This window comes from Coturnix japonica, chromosome 2 (genome assembly GCF_001577835.2).
Source record: "Coturnix japonica isolate 7356 chromosome 2, Coturnix japonica 2.1, whole genome shotgun sequence".
NCBI lineage: Eukaryota > Metazoa > Chordata > Aves > Galliformes > Phasianidae > Coturnix > Coturnix japonica.
In genome coordinates, this window is record NC_029517.1 from 19,891,286 (window position 1) to 19,908,877 (window position 17,592).

The following is a 17,592-nucleotide window of genomic DNA, read 5'->3' on the forward strand; positions in this document are numbered from 1 at the left end:
CCTCTTTTTTTTTTTTTTTTTTTTTCCCCCAAACTTGGCATTCAGAGGAAACTTGTATTAAATACTTGCCAGTGATTTGTTAAAGTGTAATGGAAATTTTCTAGGATTTCATATGGTAGAAGGGTGCTGCAGCTTTTTATAGGCTTTCTGCTGACTTACCTGTGTGTGTGCTGAAGGATGAGAAAGGCCTTCTATTAGGAAGGGGACAAAGCCCAACGTTATTTTGGAGAATTCAGATCTGAAGTCTTGTCTTCCTATTCTGCATCAATAGACATGTGCAAACTCACTGATATGTTGCCTTACCTGACCTGTTTTGGGATAGAAGCTATAGCTGTAGTTTAATGCTGGTGACAGAAGTCTGTGGTCTAATCTTCCTGATAACACTATAGCTACAGATGAATCCATATGAGATCTATTTTATCAGATATTTTAGCAGAAAGGGGAATATTACAGGCAGTGGGTTTTGAATAAAGCTGTCCTGTTTAGCTCTTCAAAAATAATGTTGTGGTTTTTGTGGCTATGAAAAGAATGTAACAGCTGAAATTGTGTACACTGAAGAGCTACCTAAAATTACACTGAGGATGCAGTCTGTGTAAATTACTTCAAAATGGTATTTTTTTTTTTTCTTTTGATCAAGTAGGGCAACGGGACCCAAGGGAGGCTGGGGGGCTGGATGCTTGAGTTCTGCATGGGCTACTGGCACTGGCCTTCAGAGTAATAGAGAGTGTTACTGTCTGCTTTCCTGAGCTGTGAAAACTGCGCTAAAACCAATTAGCCATCTGTGCATGCATTGTAATTGGTAGCTCATGCTGTCATGGGCAGTTACAGAACGCCCAGTCTTTCTGTATTTCTCTCACAATGTATTGGTTACACGGAGGTTAATGAGACTCCTCAGGAACATAAACATAGTAGAATACAAGGTCTATATTTTTATTGTAACATTTCAAACAGGAAAACTTTTATGCGGGATGTGTGAAATCTGTGCCTGAGATTTGAAATTTAGAGGGAACCGTAAGACATCTTAATGTGATCTTGTACTAGATTTTTAATATCACTGTGACTTCAGAGAAATCTTAGATGGAATTCTTGTGAATTTTTACTGTCTTAGTAACGTTAGCTGTTAGTACTCAGTCTTTTTACACTTTATTTCTGTAACCTTTTCTGAGGAAGGACAGACGCCCTGTTAGATGTGCAAGCACCCAGTAATACAAACTCTGAAAGCATTATATGATTTATTTATTTTTTTTCAGTCATATTTGTCAAAATTGTGTCAGGCAGAAGCTGTAATGTTATGCTACACTATCTCACGCACATACGTTCTCTTGAAGACATCCATTTCTGTTAGGAATTTTAGGTGTTCTGCAGCATTTAAACTTCTGATGTTTTCAAACCTTTCTTCAGTGAAACTTTGAGTTGCAGTTTATCTTGAAATATTCTAGGGGTAACATAACTCTGATGTTTTGATGCTTCCACTGTTGCGGCTCTTGTTTTTTTTCCATGTAACATTTTTAATTACTTAATTACATCCAGTACTGATTTTTATGGTAAAACTTTTTTCCCTTCCAAATCTCATAAAAGGTTTTGTAAACAGAATTTTATCCAATATAAAGGAGATTCATATGTACATCTATTGTGGGTCGGGCTATTTTTTCTTTGTGTGGCATCATAAAAGCTATGTAAAGAATTCCTAATGTCATGTGGGAAGCATATTACTCCTCATTGGTGCTATATGAGGCAGGCATAATTTGGCTGAAGGTGGAATGCTTTATTGGAATGCGAGTGTAGAGTGCATGAGGAAAAACAATGGTTGCAAAAGTTATATTGTTATCGGGGCAAAATAAAGCTACATTTTAATGAAAGAAAATATGCATTGTGACTGAGAGCACACAACTAAAATGACAAGTAATGTGTCTTGCTACAAGTTTCCTTTTTAGGTTTTCAATTTTAACAGTTAATATTGCAGTTTTCTTAATCTGTTCTCTTACCTCTCTTCTGTATCCTGATTTCTGCTCCCCACCCCTTACTAATTTGAAGAACAACAGAACAAGTGGATGTCAGTGATCCTACTTAATAAACAAGGTTTCTTAACATACAAGTTTTGAACAGACTGTGCTCTCTTGCATAATTTTGCTTGAGAACCATATTTTTCGTGCTGTCAGTATGCAGGTAATCATGGGACCTCTTAGATTGTAAGAATGACTGATTTCAGGGGCTTCACGTTAGTTTTGTGGTGCATTAAGAATTCTTTCATAGTATTCCTCTTCCAAATCAGTCTGTAATTACATGTGGTACTATTTTTTTCTACCACAGAACTTTGCAAGTAAGTTTAGTCTTGTTTGAATTTTTGAAGAAGGTAGTAAGTGCGCAAGCATCAAGGCAACCATGCCCTAGGAGAGATGTATCCTCACTCCACCTGCTTCACTCCCAATACTACAGACAGCTCTCTCTCAAAATTATGTTGTTGACAATTTTATAGACTTTGCTTGAAATGTTGTTGTGTTAATCCTGTAGTAGTGATGTAAGCAGAACAAGGCATCGCACCCTTTAACCCATTAGATCTATGAGAATAACCATCTGTTTTTGCAGGCCTTCATTTTTTTTTCTTGCCTTATGTGATAGATTGTCTTTGGGTGGATGTAACAGAGATATAGGGTAGGTAGATTAATCAAGGGTTATCATTCCCATACAGTATAACTAAGATGAAGGTTTTGTTTTGTTTTTGCTTTTGAATTTGCTAGATTGAAGCACTACGATCACTTTGTCTGTCTCAGCTGAACTTCAAGAAATTACCAAATATATAAAATCAAGAGTACAGAAAATCTTTTTATTCTCTCCCCTGAAACTTTGCTCCTGTTTAGTACTGAAACCCTTCAGGCTTTTTGTACTTTCTTGACAGTACGTACATTTTGGTAGGAGGGAAATGGAGTTCAGTTTCCTGGAAAACAGTCAAGGAAATGCTCTTGAGCTGAATGGAACAAATCAATTCATGTATAAATCCATTTCAGACCTTTGTACCTATTATGTTCTCATCACATGAAAATTCATGTTCTCTTGCTTCAGAAGAAAGCGGGAGGGCAGAATGCCTCTGGGGAGTCTACCTAGGAACATACTAGGGGTATTTGCCCTAGTAAGTGGGGTCCTGCTCTGCAGATGGTAAAAGAGGCAGTCTGAGGAGGTTAAAAACAAAAGCTTAGGGAGAAAATCCTGTGAGAATGAGTGCTCTGTAAACGTGGAAGATGCTGCAGCTGTGCTACCAGTTGCTGTATTTTGCAGATATCGTTTTTGTAGTGTGAGGACAAGTTTTTTGTTTTTTTTTTTCTCTTGACCCTTCTACAGTTCTGACTTCACTCCTCCTCAGGTGCTTCCTATTTCTTGCCTATGATGTGCTGGAAAAATAGATAAGCTGCTCAATGTGCATTAAAGCTTTATCAAGTTCCGGGCTCAAGTGCTCTTCAGTGAGAATGCCCAGGTGGATGCAACCTTGTTATCTGAAATACCAGATAAAACAGGACAAGAAAAGCAGTCTTCAGGGTGGTGGTTACCCAAACTATAAAGGGCTCTATAGGTCAAACCTAACACTTTGTATTTAACTGAAGAATAGATAAATATTAGTGCCATACTTGCAGCTTTGGTTTTGTTTCTTTTGAGTACTTGACTCAATGTTGCGTCAGGCAGAGCTTTTACATGGCTTTTTAAATACACCTTTATGTGTCCTAGTTTAATCCATGAAGAACAGTGGTATAGGTGACTGAAGTGAAACTCTTCTCCAAGAGTGTCACTCTATCAGGTGATACTTCAGAGTTTTCATTTAATTTTATTTTCTTTCGGTCAGCACCTCCTTCAGTCTTGTAGCATGCCACCATGCTTTCCGTTATTTTCCTGTCATCGAACTTATAAGACATTGCAATTGTAATAAATTGTAACAAAATACCCTTTTGAGAGGAATAACAACTAACCCTCCAGGTAGTAGACCAAGGTACGGGAAAGGAATGGAAAAATGCTACATTATACTAAGCAATCTGTTTAGTTAAATGCCAAGAACTGCTCAAGGATTTTGGAGTACGAGCTCTTTGGATGATAAAGTGATAACAGCATTTTATGCTGATGTTTACAGAATGATATATTTAAACTTACCTGCAGCTGTGCATGTGTTATGGTGAATCTAAGCAAATCTTTAGCCTTTATTTCTCTGGACTGAACAATCCCAGTGTGCTGATGCACGTGATACTTGTGCTCCAGACCCTTCACCAGATTCACTGCCATTTGCTGGGCACATTCCAGGGTCTGTATGTCTTTCTTGTAGTGGGAGTCCCCAAACTGAACACAGTACTTGAGGTGCAGACAGACTGGAGCATTATGTATACGTTTTATATGCAAACACTTGCATCATATACGTAGAATCTAGTAAGATACCTGAGATGGGTGTGAACCAGTTGTCCTTCCTCGTAAGGAGTTTGTATGTTTGTTTTCTATAGATTGGAGCGTTGTTCCATAGGAATTATATGCATATAAACCTCAGGTAAATACGTAGTCATGAAGATGAGAAAAACTGTTATCCTTCCTCAGTTCTCTCTTCCCAGTTAAAGATTATCTACTTCTCACTTGCCTTCTATTTTGTTGCTTTATCAGCTTTACTGTAAAAGTCCTTGCTCTTATGGAGATATTCCATTATTCCATCATCCTTCAATGCTAAAGAAGTCATATTTACTTAATAGAGCACTTATATTCATCTCAACACTCATCAGTTTTTTGTTTGTTTGTTTTGTTGAGTAAATGCAGTATAAATTAAAGTTGATTAAGATTCAGACTACAAGAACACCTTATCAAGCTATCTGGACATCCTATAGAAGTCGTTTCCATGCATATTGCATAGATTGCATAGTAATCTCTCAGAATTCCTGATTGATTTTATGAAAATATTCTAAATGAGACATTAGGTAGTTGACTGCCTCATCTTAATTATAATGTGCCTTCAGTGTTTCGTTATTTCTTAGTGTAGATTCACTTCAGGCTATCAAGTGGTAGGATGCTTTCTTGTAAATAGCCTCTATCCTTTGCATAGAAGACATTGGTGTTTTTGTCTGGAACTTGAATTCATAGGTTGAATATTTCTTGCCATGATCCTCAGAGGATTTTTCACCTATAATGTTGATTATCCTCATTCATAAAGCCTGTAAGAGGGGGGGAAAGAAGTTATTGAACCACCTCTGTGAGTTGAAGTCAGTCTTGTCTGTTGGTAGTTAATTCTAGGACAAGAGCTGAGTCAACCGTTTTACACATCTAAAAGTGATCGTTTTGCTGTTACAGCATGAATCCACCATTTGATTGTAGGGCGAACTTAGCAGATAGCAAAAGCCTGAAAGACTGATAGTTTGGCTCTAAGGAACAATGCATAATGATGGAGTATAGATAGATTTTGATAAGTGGATGCTGTATGCACGTGACTTATTCTACCTTTTTATCTACATCATGTGATTGTTGGGATTGATTCAGCTTGGTATCTTTTTATAACGACTATAACCCACATTTTATACATAGATTATTGCTTTTTGTTGGAAAACTCTTTTATTTTAATCACACGTTATGGAAAGACACTAGGTGAAATGAAAAAAAACAACAACAAAACAGTCTTTCATGTGAATTTCTCAAAGTGAAAATGAGGGAAAGCTAAAAACCCAGTGCTTTCAAACGAGCCTAGAGTTTCAGTGCATGACTTATTTAAACTTGAGAAAGTGATGAAAGTGAACATGTCCTTTTATGCTGAGACTTAATTCATTTATAGAAAGCTTTCTTATCCCATATAGATGACTTTGAAATGGGGTATCATTGAGTTTCAACTCTGTATGAGATCAACTGTAGGAGTAAATGTGACTTAAAAATTGAACGTTTTTGGAGATTCTTCCCTGGGGATTATACTTACAGATATAAAAAAAAAACTATCTATTGTTAATTATTTAAAACTCTCCCTAAAGAAAAGCTTGGTAAACTGTGTCTGTAGTGTTCATCATGAAAATTTTGTCACAGAAACTTTGCTACTCCTTTCTGATTAGCTAGAATTTATTTTTCATTACCAATGTGAGAATTGTCAGCTATGTGGTTTTATGGGCTGAGTGTTGTGGATAAGTTAGTTTAATTATATCTACTCCATTAAACTATCTTACTGATCCTCATCATCTAGACAATCTGCACAAGTCTGAATTTTTTTTATTTCTTCATTCTTCGTGGTGTTTTTGAAAAATGTGTGACTGTGTTGTTGATTAATTGTTTTCCTTAATAGTCTAAGTTCTTTTGCTTTCTACTTGTTAATTAGTAACATTAAGAGTTTGCACATGGACATGAGGTTCTGTACATATACACGTACATCATAATTCTTAGTAGCAATGGTGCGTTTCTGTGGAGAATTTTACTAATGTAATGAAGGTACATCTATTTCTGCAGTGAATGTTGCTGCTTTTGACAATTAATTGATGCTAAAGATGAACGATGTTGTTTGACTACTATTTTTCAAGTTGGTGGTAAAGAATTTGGGCAAACAAGATACAGGTTTTTTACCTGCTGTGGTATAGCCATATTTACTTTTCAGATTAGACGCGTTTTTTAACAGCATAATTTTAGTATATTACGAAGGCATGAAGACAGTACTAGCCAAGATAGAATTATGCCCATGTGCAATAGATAATTTTTTTTAGCAGATATGAAATGTGGCTGCAGGAGGAATATTAGTTATTTATTTTTATATCACACAATCATGGAATTGCAGGGGTTGGAAGGGACCTCAAAAGATCACTGTGTCCAGTTTCCAACTAAAGCATGTACCCTATAATAGGTTGCACAGGTAGGCGCCCAGATTTGTCTTGAATGTTCCCATAGAAGGAGACTCCTCAACCTCTTTGGGCAACCTTTTCCAGTGCTCTCTGACTGTTAACATAAATAAGTTCTTCTGTATGTTAGTACTGAACTTCCAGTGTTCAAGTAAAACTGAACAGATCAGTTGAGAAAAGATATCAGATTTTTTGATTGCCAGTGATAGTAGGATACTGAACTGGAGTATTCTCATCCATTCCAGTATTTTGATTACAATGCATTAACCATCTTTTAAGAACAGTTTCTGTGAAATACTCTCTGTTGTTTATAAATTAGCTGGCTAGATTGCCAAATCACTCTCACAAATAAAACAGTGCATTTATTCTTTCCTCAGTATATTCAGTTGGTGGTTGTTAAAATTGAAAGCCGAGTGCTGAGCTGTGGTTTTTCTTGGTTATGCAGTTTCTCTGTAAGATACTTGCTCATCTGTTGCATATGGTTATTACCTCCTGGGGCAGAGGAAGGGGTATTACAGTTAGACTTGCCATATACTTTGCCCTGTTCTGGATGATGTAAAGTAATAAACTGAGTACGTTATTTGTAAGTTATATTTTAGACAATATGTAATATGACCACAGGAAAAAAGAAGTGCCTATGGATATTCTTTGTGCTGTATACTATTAACAAATGATGAACTGATGGTCAGCAAACTAAACCTGCAGAGCTTTGACACTGTACAGTCAAAGTATAGTAATTTGTAGATTACTGTACATCTGTTATCTTGAAAAGCTTAAAAGATGACTCTGTATGTATAAGAAGTTGTTTTTGAATGCCAGTCAAACATCTTGGGGTTTGTCTTAGGATGTAAGTAGTAGCATGACATTCCACTTGTAATTCTAGACTGCCTCTGACTACCAGCCAGATTTCCCAATCCAGTTTGTGGTTCCATGAGCAGAAATAAGCATATATTTGTACTACAGCCAAGTTGCGCTCAATCGCAGTCAGCAGATGGAGTTGGGAGTAGAGACAGGGATGGGATTAGTACTAGCACATGGGAAGGAGGGGGTTAAGGAGAGTAGGGATTCAAGCAAAAGTGCCAGGAGGCCTGCATGAATAAGCATGGAGTTCTTGACAAAATTCAGACATGAAGGTTACATACAGAAAGTGGAAGCAAGGGCAGGTAAACTAGGTGATATACAGAGACATTGTCCAAGCATGCAATAATGCAATTAGGAAAGCCAAAGCCCAGCGGAAATTGATTCTGTTGAGGGATGTCAAAAGCAGCAAAAAGGGCTTTTGTTAAGTATGTGATTGGAACTAAGAAAACTAGGGAAAATCTTGGTCTCCTGCTGAATGCAACAGGGATCATTGTGACACAGGACATAGAAAAGTCTGGGGTACCAAATGTTGTCTTTGCCTTTAGGATTTACTAGCAAGATCCACCTTTGAGAATCTCTAGGTATTAGAGACCAGGAGGAATTCTGAAGCAAGGTATATGTACCATCAATGAAAAAGGATTATTTTAGAGAATAAAGTTTTAGCAGACTGGACATATTGAAGTTCTGATGGGTTACACCTGTACATGCTGAGAGAGTCTACTGAAGCTGCTCTCAATACTTGCTGATTCACTGTGCTGACTGGAAGAGATGCGTGAGGACTGAAGAAAAGTAAATGTTTTCCATATTTTCAAAAATGGCTAGGAGAAGGACTTGCAGATCTACAGGCTGGTCAGCCATACCTTAATCGTAGAACCACAGAATTGCAGGGGTTGGAAGGGACCTCAGGAGATCATCAAGTCCAGTCCCTCAGATAAAACAAGTACCCTGCAATAGATTGCACAGTTATGTATACAGCTGTATGCCTTAAATATCTCTATAGAAGAAGACTCTATAACATCTCTGGGCTACCTGTTCCAGTGCTCTGTCATCCTTGACTGTAAAGTTCTTCTGAATGTTAGTATGGAGCTTCCTATATGAAAGGAGCTATATGGAAGGAGCTGTATGGAGCTAATCTAGAAAATTATTTCAGGCATGTGAAGCACAAGAAAGTCATCAAGAACTGTCAGCTTGAATTCTGGGGGGAAAGAAACCCAAAGGTTCCTTCATGCTTGACTAGCTTCTTAATTTTTTTTTGGTGAAATGGATGCCCGGGTAGCTGAGGAAAGCAGTGGATATTGTCTAACTTAGACTTCTGTGTGGCTTTCAATATGGCTTCCTCTAATCTCTAAAACTGATGGAGAAACTGATGAATCATGGTCTGGATGGGCAGACAGTGAAGTAGATTGAAAGCTGTCTGAACACAGTGGGTAGTAATCAATGGCATGAAGTTTAATTAGAGCAGAGTGTCCCATTGGTCACTATGGGGTTCAACATCTTTCTTAGTGACCTGGATGAAGGGGCAGAGCATACTCTTAATCTGTCTGACAATGGTGCGAAACTGTAGGGAGCGGGTGATATGTATTAGGGTCTTACTGTCAGCCAGAAGGTCCTGGACAGACCAGAGTAGTGGACTGATGGGAATTTCATGCAGTTCATCAAAGGGAAGAACGAAGTCCAGTACCTGGGGAGGAACAACTTCAGATACCTGTATACATTGTGGACCAGCTGACTGTAACAACCTGCCCATCCTTGGTAGCCTGCTCAAGGGGTCCTGCCTGAGCAGGGGCTGGACTAGGCAAGCTTCAGGGATTCCTTCCTAACTCAGATGTTATGTGAGCCTGAGGGAGTTGTCACCTAATGTAGATATTGTCAGTTTCATTGGAGCTGTTAAGACAAATGCTGTGCTTCCTACAGGCAAACAAGAGACTCTATTTTTCAGACTTTCTTTTTATCAGGTGAATGTTTATGGTAGGGAAATATAATAAATGTAAATGTTTTATGTAGAAAAAATAATAAGGGAGATTTTGGCTTCTTTGAGTCAGGCCTTATAACTTTGTAGTCTGTTTGGCTTGCTTCCAGTTTCCACACCTTGGGCCCAAAATCTTACTTGCTTCTGGAATGAAAAGCATTGTGTTCCAGTTCCCCACATGCTGTCTACCACTTTGTTCTTGGTGTAATGTGTCTTCTGGGGCGTGTTGGTCTCCACAGCTGCTTACTTACCAGCTCTGTTTTTTTATCTGAGGATCCTTCTGACTGATTTTTCTCCTTTTCAGACCAATCTGATGTCAATAGTGTAAGATATCTAAATGTTTTGAATATACTTTTTCATCATTTCATCTTGAAAGCTTTTTCAAGTTTTCTTTGGACCTTGACATTTGAGACACCTGACAGGAAAAGTTTTGCCTGGATGGAACATTTTTCTCAGGTGAAATGAAGCCTTTGTCTGCTTAAAAACCAACCCAGGAAACTGAATAGTCTTCTGGAATATGCCCCTATGACAAAGAGTGGGAAACAGACGAGGGCAACAAACAAGTTCTACCTTGGGATTTTGGGAACATCTTGCAGAATTTTTTGTCATTCAAGTTTTATTTAAGCCACTGGTGCTTGCCTCAGCTGTGAACTTTGAGATGAGATGTAATCAAACATGTTTTAGAAACTATGGAAGAATCCAAGCAAAGGCTTAGGGTTCAGACATGTCGTACTTTCTTCAAACTGGGACTCTACAGAAGGGCACATTTTTGAAGTTGGTGGGTGAATCACTGGATCTGTCCAGTCATGAGCCAGGGTTGTGTTTTGCCTCCTGGTTTAATTGCCTCTCTTTGTAATGTACAAATGCTGTCCGTCTGTGCTTAACACTACCTATGCCTTGGGTGAAGCAGATGTTTCTGTCTGTTCAGGATAAGCTCTTTCTCCTGGCACTGAATACAGATATATGGCTGTTCCCTTTCCCAGCACAGTCTGTCCAGTGCCCCCCAAAGCCCCAGGAGGATTCTGGGGAGCCAGGAGCCATCTAAAGCAGAGGCCAGTAGGGGCTGCTGTAGGAGTAGGAGATGGAGAAGATTTGCTGCCTTTCTGTTGGAGAAGCCTTCCTTGTGTGTTTGTTCTGCTGCCCTCTTTTCCCTTGTACCACACCCAGGCTTGCTTGGGCTCAGCCGTGTCTTCCCAGCACAGCACAGGTGTCTGTTGCTTACTCACAGCTCTGTATGTTTGCATGTTCATAAATTAAATGTTAGATTTCATTGTTACAGTGTTAGAATTAACTTTCTAGTTTGTATTCTGGCTCAATAAATTTTAGATGCTTTTTCATATTTATTTTTCCTATGGAAGTGGGCAGTGGTGTTCACAGTTCTTATTTCCAGATGTCCTTAGGTTATTGTTTTAATGTCATTTGTCACTTGAGAACTTGCTGGCTTCCTTCAGGACTGGGACATAATTGAATTGGGGATGATTAGTTGCATCCTTTTGATTGAATGTTGAGGTTTTTTTTCCTTAATTCCTCTGAAATCACCATTAGCTAGTTTGGCTGCAGCTCTGCATTCTGTTGAGGCAGTGCTGCATTGTAAATCAATATCTTTTCAAAAAGACTGCTGTAAATTGCCTAGATAGCATATGCATGGTTACTTTGGCTGCAATGCTGCAGCAGAGCCTGGATAGTCTGCCTTTCTGGGAACTCCACAGGCAAGTCCATCATATATCTAAAAAAAAAAAAAAAAAGTGTTTTTAGAAAGAGCATGGTATTGCTGGTGAAATTTAGACAGAGAAATATTGTACGCTTGGTGCTCATCTGTGCCCTTTATATTTTATTCCACTGGGATTACCCTGTCTTTAGGGATTTCTTTGTTTTCTGCTTTAGATTTCCCCCTTTCCTAGCTGTAGTACAGCCGTAGCGTTTCAGCTTGCTAGTGCAGAAAGATGTTGTGAATTCATTCAGTTGCTGAATGAGCCCGGCCTGGCTGCAAACACTAACATTGCCAGAGACATGTCAAAGAGTTGCCGGTGGATCTAACCTGATCGAGGCAACAACACAACGGTAAGATGGGGCTTGTTTAAATGCCTGGCATTAGGAGAACGCTGGGCTTTCCTGCTTAAACCCGAAGCCTAGTTATCACATGCTTCCAACTTGAGCAGGATGCGTTCTGTGCATGTCAGGGTGGGTTTTCATTGGAATGCTTAAAATCCAGACGGAGGAAGGCGGTGGGAAGCTGGGGATGCCACATGAGACCTCTCGGCAGCCACCCCGGTGAGACTCCCCGGCAGCGCTGCCTGCGGTTTGTAAATATCAGGGAAAAGGTAGGAGAAGCTTAAAAGCAATGCTTTTCTTGCTACTGCTTTGTATTTCTCTCTCCGGCAGCCTTATTTATTATTGCATTAAGAGGATAGTATGGGCAATTTTTTCTGATATATGCTTGGCTGAATGCCCTCTGGGACGAGTGAGTGAAGGACATGATCAGCCACTTCTTCATCTCTGCTAACAAGTCAGTGCATCTTGCTAGATCCGAATGAATGCCTTTATCAGTTACAGATCTGCTTGATGTGGGGAGATAAAATTAAAATGATCCCTTCTAAACACAGGCTATATCATGGACGTCAGAATATCTTTTTTGCCTTATGAAGCTCTGTGATTATTTCTATCACATGCTGTCTTTATTTAATACAACAGATAGTGAGGGAGTCATTTTAAGTAATTCTTCTTGAATGCTTATGTAGGAGTGCGTTGGTAGCATTTTGGGTCTTACTGGAATTTTTCAACATGCATGAGAGCTTCAGGAAGCAGCGTGTTCAGGAAAAGAGAGGAGGGGAAAAGCAGCACTAATGATTTGTAGTTTAAAACGTGGCCATTGTGTGGAATAATTTGAAATATTTTTGTTGATGTAGCTGACAGTTAAGTCAAGTCATAGGTTAATCTCAACAGAAATCCAATAAATGTATTTCACCATATGTTCTAGTACTTAAAGCAAACCAACTCTGGTAGTAATGGTAGAGTGATGAAATATGTGTTTTGCTATTAGTGGTTAAGGGTAAAAGCAGGGGAGTTTTACTTCTAGGCAGGCATGTTTATGCTTTGTGCAGTGTGTGAATTACAATCCAAAAAACAATCAGTTGTATATCAAAGTGGGATCAAATAGCTAGTTTGACAGCAGTGCCTGTTTTTTGTTTTTTGGTTTTTTTCTTTTTTTCTGTGCTTGCCAATTAAGTGTTTTTTTTTCCTAGTCACTGAATACTATTAAAGGGGGAAGATTTAGTCCTATTAATTATTTTCTGAAATTTTCATTATTATCTTACTGGTGCTCCTTATTTCAATACAACTCTTGAACATGTAATACTGTATCTATTGCAGTATAATTGATGTGAAGTGGGCAGTTTCACACTGTCTACAAACTTGCACAGTTTTTCCTGAAAAAAGTAGAAATGCTTCTTTCTGGTTCAAGAACAACCTTAAATGCTTCTGTTACGATAGCTGCAAGTGTTTTTACAGTGTGTGTATTTATTTATTTTTTAATGCCAGTTTTCCTTTGCTTATGCTGTCTGACCATTTGCATACCTTTAGTGCATATCTCATTGGTTGACACATAGAAGTAAACTAGCCATTTGTGTTTGCTTTTTACTTTGTATGAGCAGTAAAAGTCCAGAAGCTCTTTAAAGATTCTTTAAAGAAAATATTCAATTAGAGTATTTCTTAGCCATGTTTTTTCCATCCACATATATACGTGAAATCTGTTTTTTCTAATAACAACTTTTTTTTTCTTTTTTTTCTTTTTTTTTTTTTTCTTTTTTTCCTGAAACCGATTTTCTCCCCAGATGCTGAAACCACCCTCTCTGTCCATTGTGTTACTGTCTCTGGGGTTCACACATCTTAGTTTTCTGATCTTAAGAAATCAGTGACGCTTTGGAATTTTTTAATGCTAAGATTTAGTTAAACACAGACCCCAAATTAATTAGGACAAAAAATATAACGTAGAAAGGCTTGGTCAAAAGTTATGCATGCAGTTGGGAAATGTAAAATATGCATAGTTCAATAGGCAAGTAAGACTGAATGCTCCATAAAGATTATTACCTTACTGGGTGAATCAGTTTTGTAGTGAGAACGATCATATCTGGAGATTAGAATTTATCTAAGGAAAGAATATTCATCGTATTATCCTCGATAATTCCAGATAGGAAGAGTTTCAAAAGTTGTTATGGATCATATTGAAGTTTCGGTTGTCAACACCATATTTCCTTGCAAAGGATGTTAGCGTGGCTTGAAGTCCTACAGCAGGAGTGATCATCTCACTGTTTTTAAATCTATTTTATTGTGAAAAACACACTGTTTTTAATGTTTTTCTCTAAACCTGTAAGTTCAGACAGGCTATTTAAAGAGCTGACCTATGTGCTACTTCCCTCTTGGTTAGGTGCTCTTCTCTGGCAGGCCAGTCTTGTTTCTCTGAAACCCTGCAGACAAGAAAATGGATAGTACTATCAAAAGAATTTGTGATTACACTGCAGTACAAAAATCCATAGTCAATCACAACTCGTGGTTGGCTCGGGTGCCACAAACATGAGTCACAAAGCTCCGGTGGCATCCAGCTGTCATAGGTAAGAGATCATTTTGTTCTTAAGGAAAATCCATGTGCAATGCCAGCTACCGCTGAGCATTTCAACTCATGCTGTTTTCAGTGTGCTGGCCTGGCCTGACCTATGTGATCAGCAGGAATTTGCAGGGGACAGACCTTGTGGAAATGCTCAGCCTGGGTCAGGTGAGGGTCTTCCAATGCAAAATTTGTTGACTATAAATACGACTTATTTCTCATAACCCATATTCTCTTGGGTTATTTCTCACTGGGGTCTTGGGATGTTTCAGGTAGCAATAGATTTATAATTATATCTTACATAGTGTCTTGAAGTGGAGAGTATCCTGGCAAATGTGAACTGAAACAACAGGGAAAGAGGCTTCATGATACCAGTTCTCTAAAGCCTCTTTCTAAAGAAAATTTATTTTAAAATTACATCCTTCTATTTATATAAAATCCATATACTTTAGTTCTTGAATCAGGAATTTCAGGTTAAATATAGTGCTTTCAGAGTTCTAGTTCCCTCAGGTAGTTCCAGAATGGCTTTCAGTGTCTCTTGTCTTTCTGTTTGCATACCTTCACATGAAAGTTGCTTATTTAAGGAAAAGACTCCTAAGGAATTCTTTTAAGTAAACAAAAATCCCATCATCAATATTGAAGTTGGGTTTTCTACTAGAAGCAGTTTCATCTGTAATTAAGAGCTTCTGTGTAATTTTTTACTTTTCTATAGTTTGATCAATACCTTTGTATGACTACTTTTTGCTTTTGATGTAAGTTTGTCCATTTCCAAAAGTAATAGTTATATAAATCTTGTTTGACTGTGGTATATCTTCCTCTTCATGCCCTGATATAAGGCTATTCTGGATTTGGCAATTTAGAAAAGAGCAAATGGTCAAGTAGTGATTTATCGCTGTGTTGGTTGTTGCATTCAGAGAATTACCTCATTTTATCACATTTTTGAATCAACAGCATAAGCAGAGCATGTCAAAATAACTTTTAGAATTTTCCTTCTATTGGATGTAAGTATTGAGATTATACTCCTTTTTGTGTCATTCTTTTATGTAGGTGGGTCATCTCTGAATTTCCTATATGAGTTCTAAACTGTCCTATGACGGCACACTGGTCAGAAATTTTTAATTTAAAATCGTTGGTGGGATTTTTGCTTTGTTTTACAAAACTTTTCATTATATATTATTAAGATTTTTGATAGTTACTGCTATGGTAGAACTTGCTGTCTTAATGACTATGGGATCCATTGTAGCTTGTAACTTAAGAAGATTTATGATAAACTTAAGCTAGACTTCATATAATTGAAAAGTAGTCTAATCTAGTTGCAAAGAGCATGTCAGCAAGAATTTGACCCAGTTTATATCATTCTATACAGGAAATCATTATTTATATTTCAGTTTTGCCGTGTAGGATGTTTACTAATATTAAATTGTTTATGACTTACCTGAAGAGAAAATTACCAAATGTTGCGAAAAGAGCAGTGAGGAGATAAAGCAACTGGAAATAAGAGAATAATGTCAGTTTGTGTATTGTGAAGGCTCAGCATCATTTATCTCTGATGCAATCTACTCCTACAGGCACAGCACATTTTAATATAACCTCTTTCAGACTATTAAATCTTCATAGAAGTGTGAAGAAAAAGTATTCAAAACTGTAGAGAATGTGTGTGAAATCTTACTGGATTTCTATGTAAATTGAGTTTTTCTCTATGAACAAATATCTTCTGTTAATAAAATATCAGATACAAATATAGTTTTGTCATAAAGAAGAGTTGTTTTGGAAAGTTCCAGGGTGCCTGGTTTTGATACCACCTGGCAAAGTGTAGGAATTGCCACTTGTAACTGGCAGGTGGGTAAGGAATTACCTGTTTCTGGCCAAGTAGACCGGGTACCAAATAGGGTATCATTACAAAGTGTGTTTTTACTGTTGTTAGGCAGCCATCTAAAAAAAACCTCACAAAATAATTAGTCAGTCGTAGTTTTGTGAAGTGTTTTCGTGAGAAACTTACTGAGCTGTAAAGATAGAGGACTTCTTACTGGTGTTCTTACTTGAATGCTGGACGCGAGTTTTTAAACCAATTTACTGCTTGGATTTTGTTGTTTGTTGCACGTCATTTGAGATGAACTCCCAGCTTTGGAGGCACAAATTGCCCCTGACTGCAGCAGACTTGATTGTTTTGTACTGTTAGGGCTTTCTCTCTGTAATTGATTTGAGCACACTCATAAGTCTACTGCAGTACACGTTTTCCCTTGAACTCATCAAAGAAGCAGCAGTGATTTTCACTTTTCTGTTGAGATACCTAGTTTTTTGAAAATTGAGCATTATCTCTTTGCTGTTCAGAGAATTCTCATAAAATTACCATTGTCCTTATAATGAACTCTTCTCACTGTCTCACTTTGAAACCTCTCCATTTAAGCTTTATACATCTTTGCAAGAGAAGATATCCTTGAGTGTTCTTCATATGCTGAATAAGTTTGACTGTTACAATATTCATTAGAGCCCCAGACAAAATCCTGGATTATGAGGTGTAGGACATTTTCAGGAATTCTGCCTTTTTTTTTTTTTCCCCAACATAGTGCATTGTATCCAGAGAAGCAAGTTTCATTATGCTTTCTTGCACTTACTGCTTTGCAAGGTATTGCAAAGTCTGACAAATTTACAGTAGTTGCTGGAAAATTCCTTTAAGACTTTTTGTTCCAGTTTGGAAGAATTCTGTAACCAGGTCTTTTATCTGGAAAGCAACAACAACAAAAGGTGTTTTGGATCCAAACACAGGTCAGAACTCTCCTCCTTTAATAGCGTGTGAATCTGGACTTGTCATCCTCATCTGAACTCTCAAACTTTCACAAAAGAAAATATCAGTAGAAAGGTCATGGATGGCTCTTTCTAAGGCTTCTGGGAGATGAGATTGGAATGCAGGTTATTTCAGATCTTTGAGGAGTATTCAGGTGACAGAATAATGACAACGATTTAGATTTTTTTCTTGCTATACCTTTATACTGATATGATAGAGGATACCTTGTCAAATCCAGTGGCTTGGAAGATAATATGTAAGGGACCAGATCTGGCATCGCTGGGAGAGATTGTCTTTCCTTGTGACACTGCTTTGCCTGGGAAGCTACATTTCTTAAGCTGTAAGGTTGTTGACCTCAGGGATGAAAAACCTAAGAGTAGGAAATATTTCTTAGTTCTAGAATGAAACTTTGAAATGCACTAGCAACTTGAAATGAAGAACAGTCATTATCCAGTTTTTCATCTAGCTTTTGGTAAAGTTAGTAAGAAGGTGGGCTTTGCAAGAGAAGGAAGGAAAGGGAAGAAGAAAAAAATGTAGAGATGAATATATATACGCG

The 17,592-nt window shown here is 37.8% G+C and overlaps 1 protein-coding gene across 5 annotated transcripts in view; it reads left to right on the forward strand.

Moving 5' to 3' along the window:
- The window catches only part of CDK14 (cyclin dependent kinase 14), a 288,398-nt gene that overhangs the window by 45,567 nt on the left and 225,239 nt on the right, over nucleotides 1-17,592 (forward strand). Inside the window, exon 1 of one of the 5 annotated variants that reach the window (XM_015853367.2) lies at nucleotides 11,578-11,712. The exons of 3 other annotated variants lie outside the window; for them this stretch is intronic. Coding sequence is in view for 1 of the 2 variants with exons in the window: in XM_015853365.2 (XP_015708851.1) it covers nucleotides 11,898-11,972 (75 nt within the window). In the remaining variant the exon portion in view is untranslated. Of the gene's footprint in view, nucleotides 1-11,577; nucleotides 11,713-11,815; nucleotides 11,973-17,592 lie in introns of those variants that run through there. One more of the 5 variants, XM_015853365.2, reaches the window with a different exon arrangement.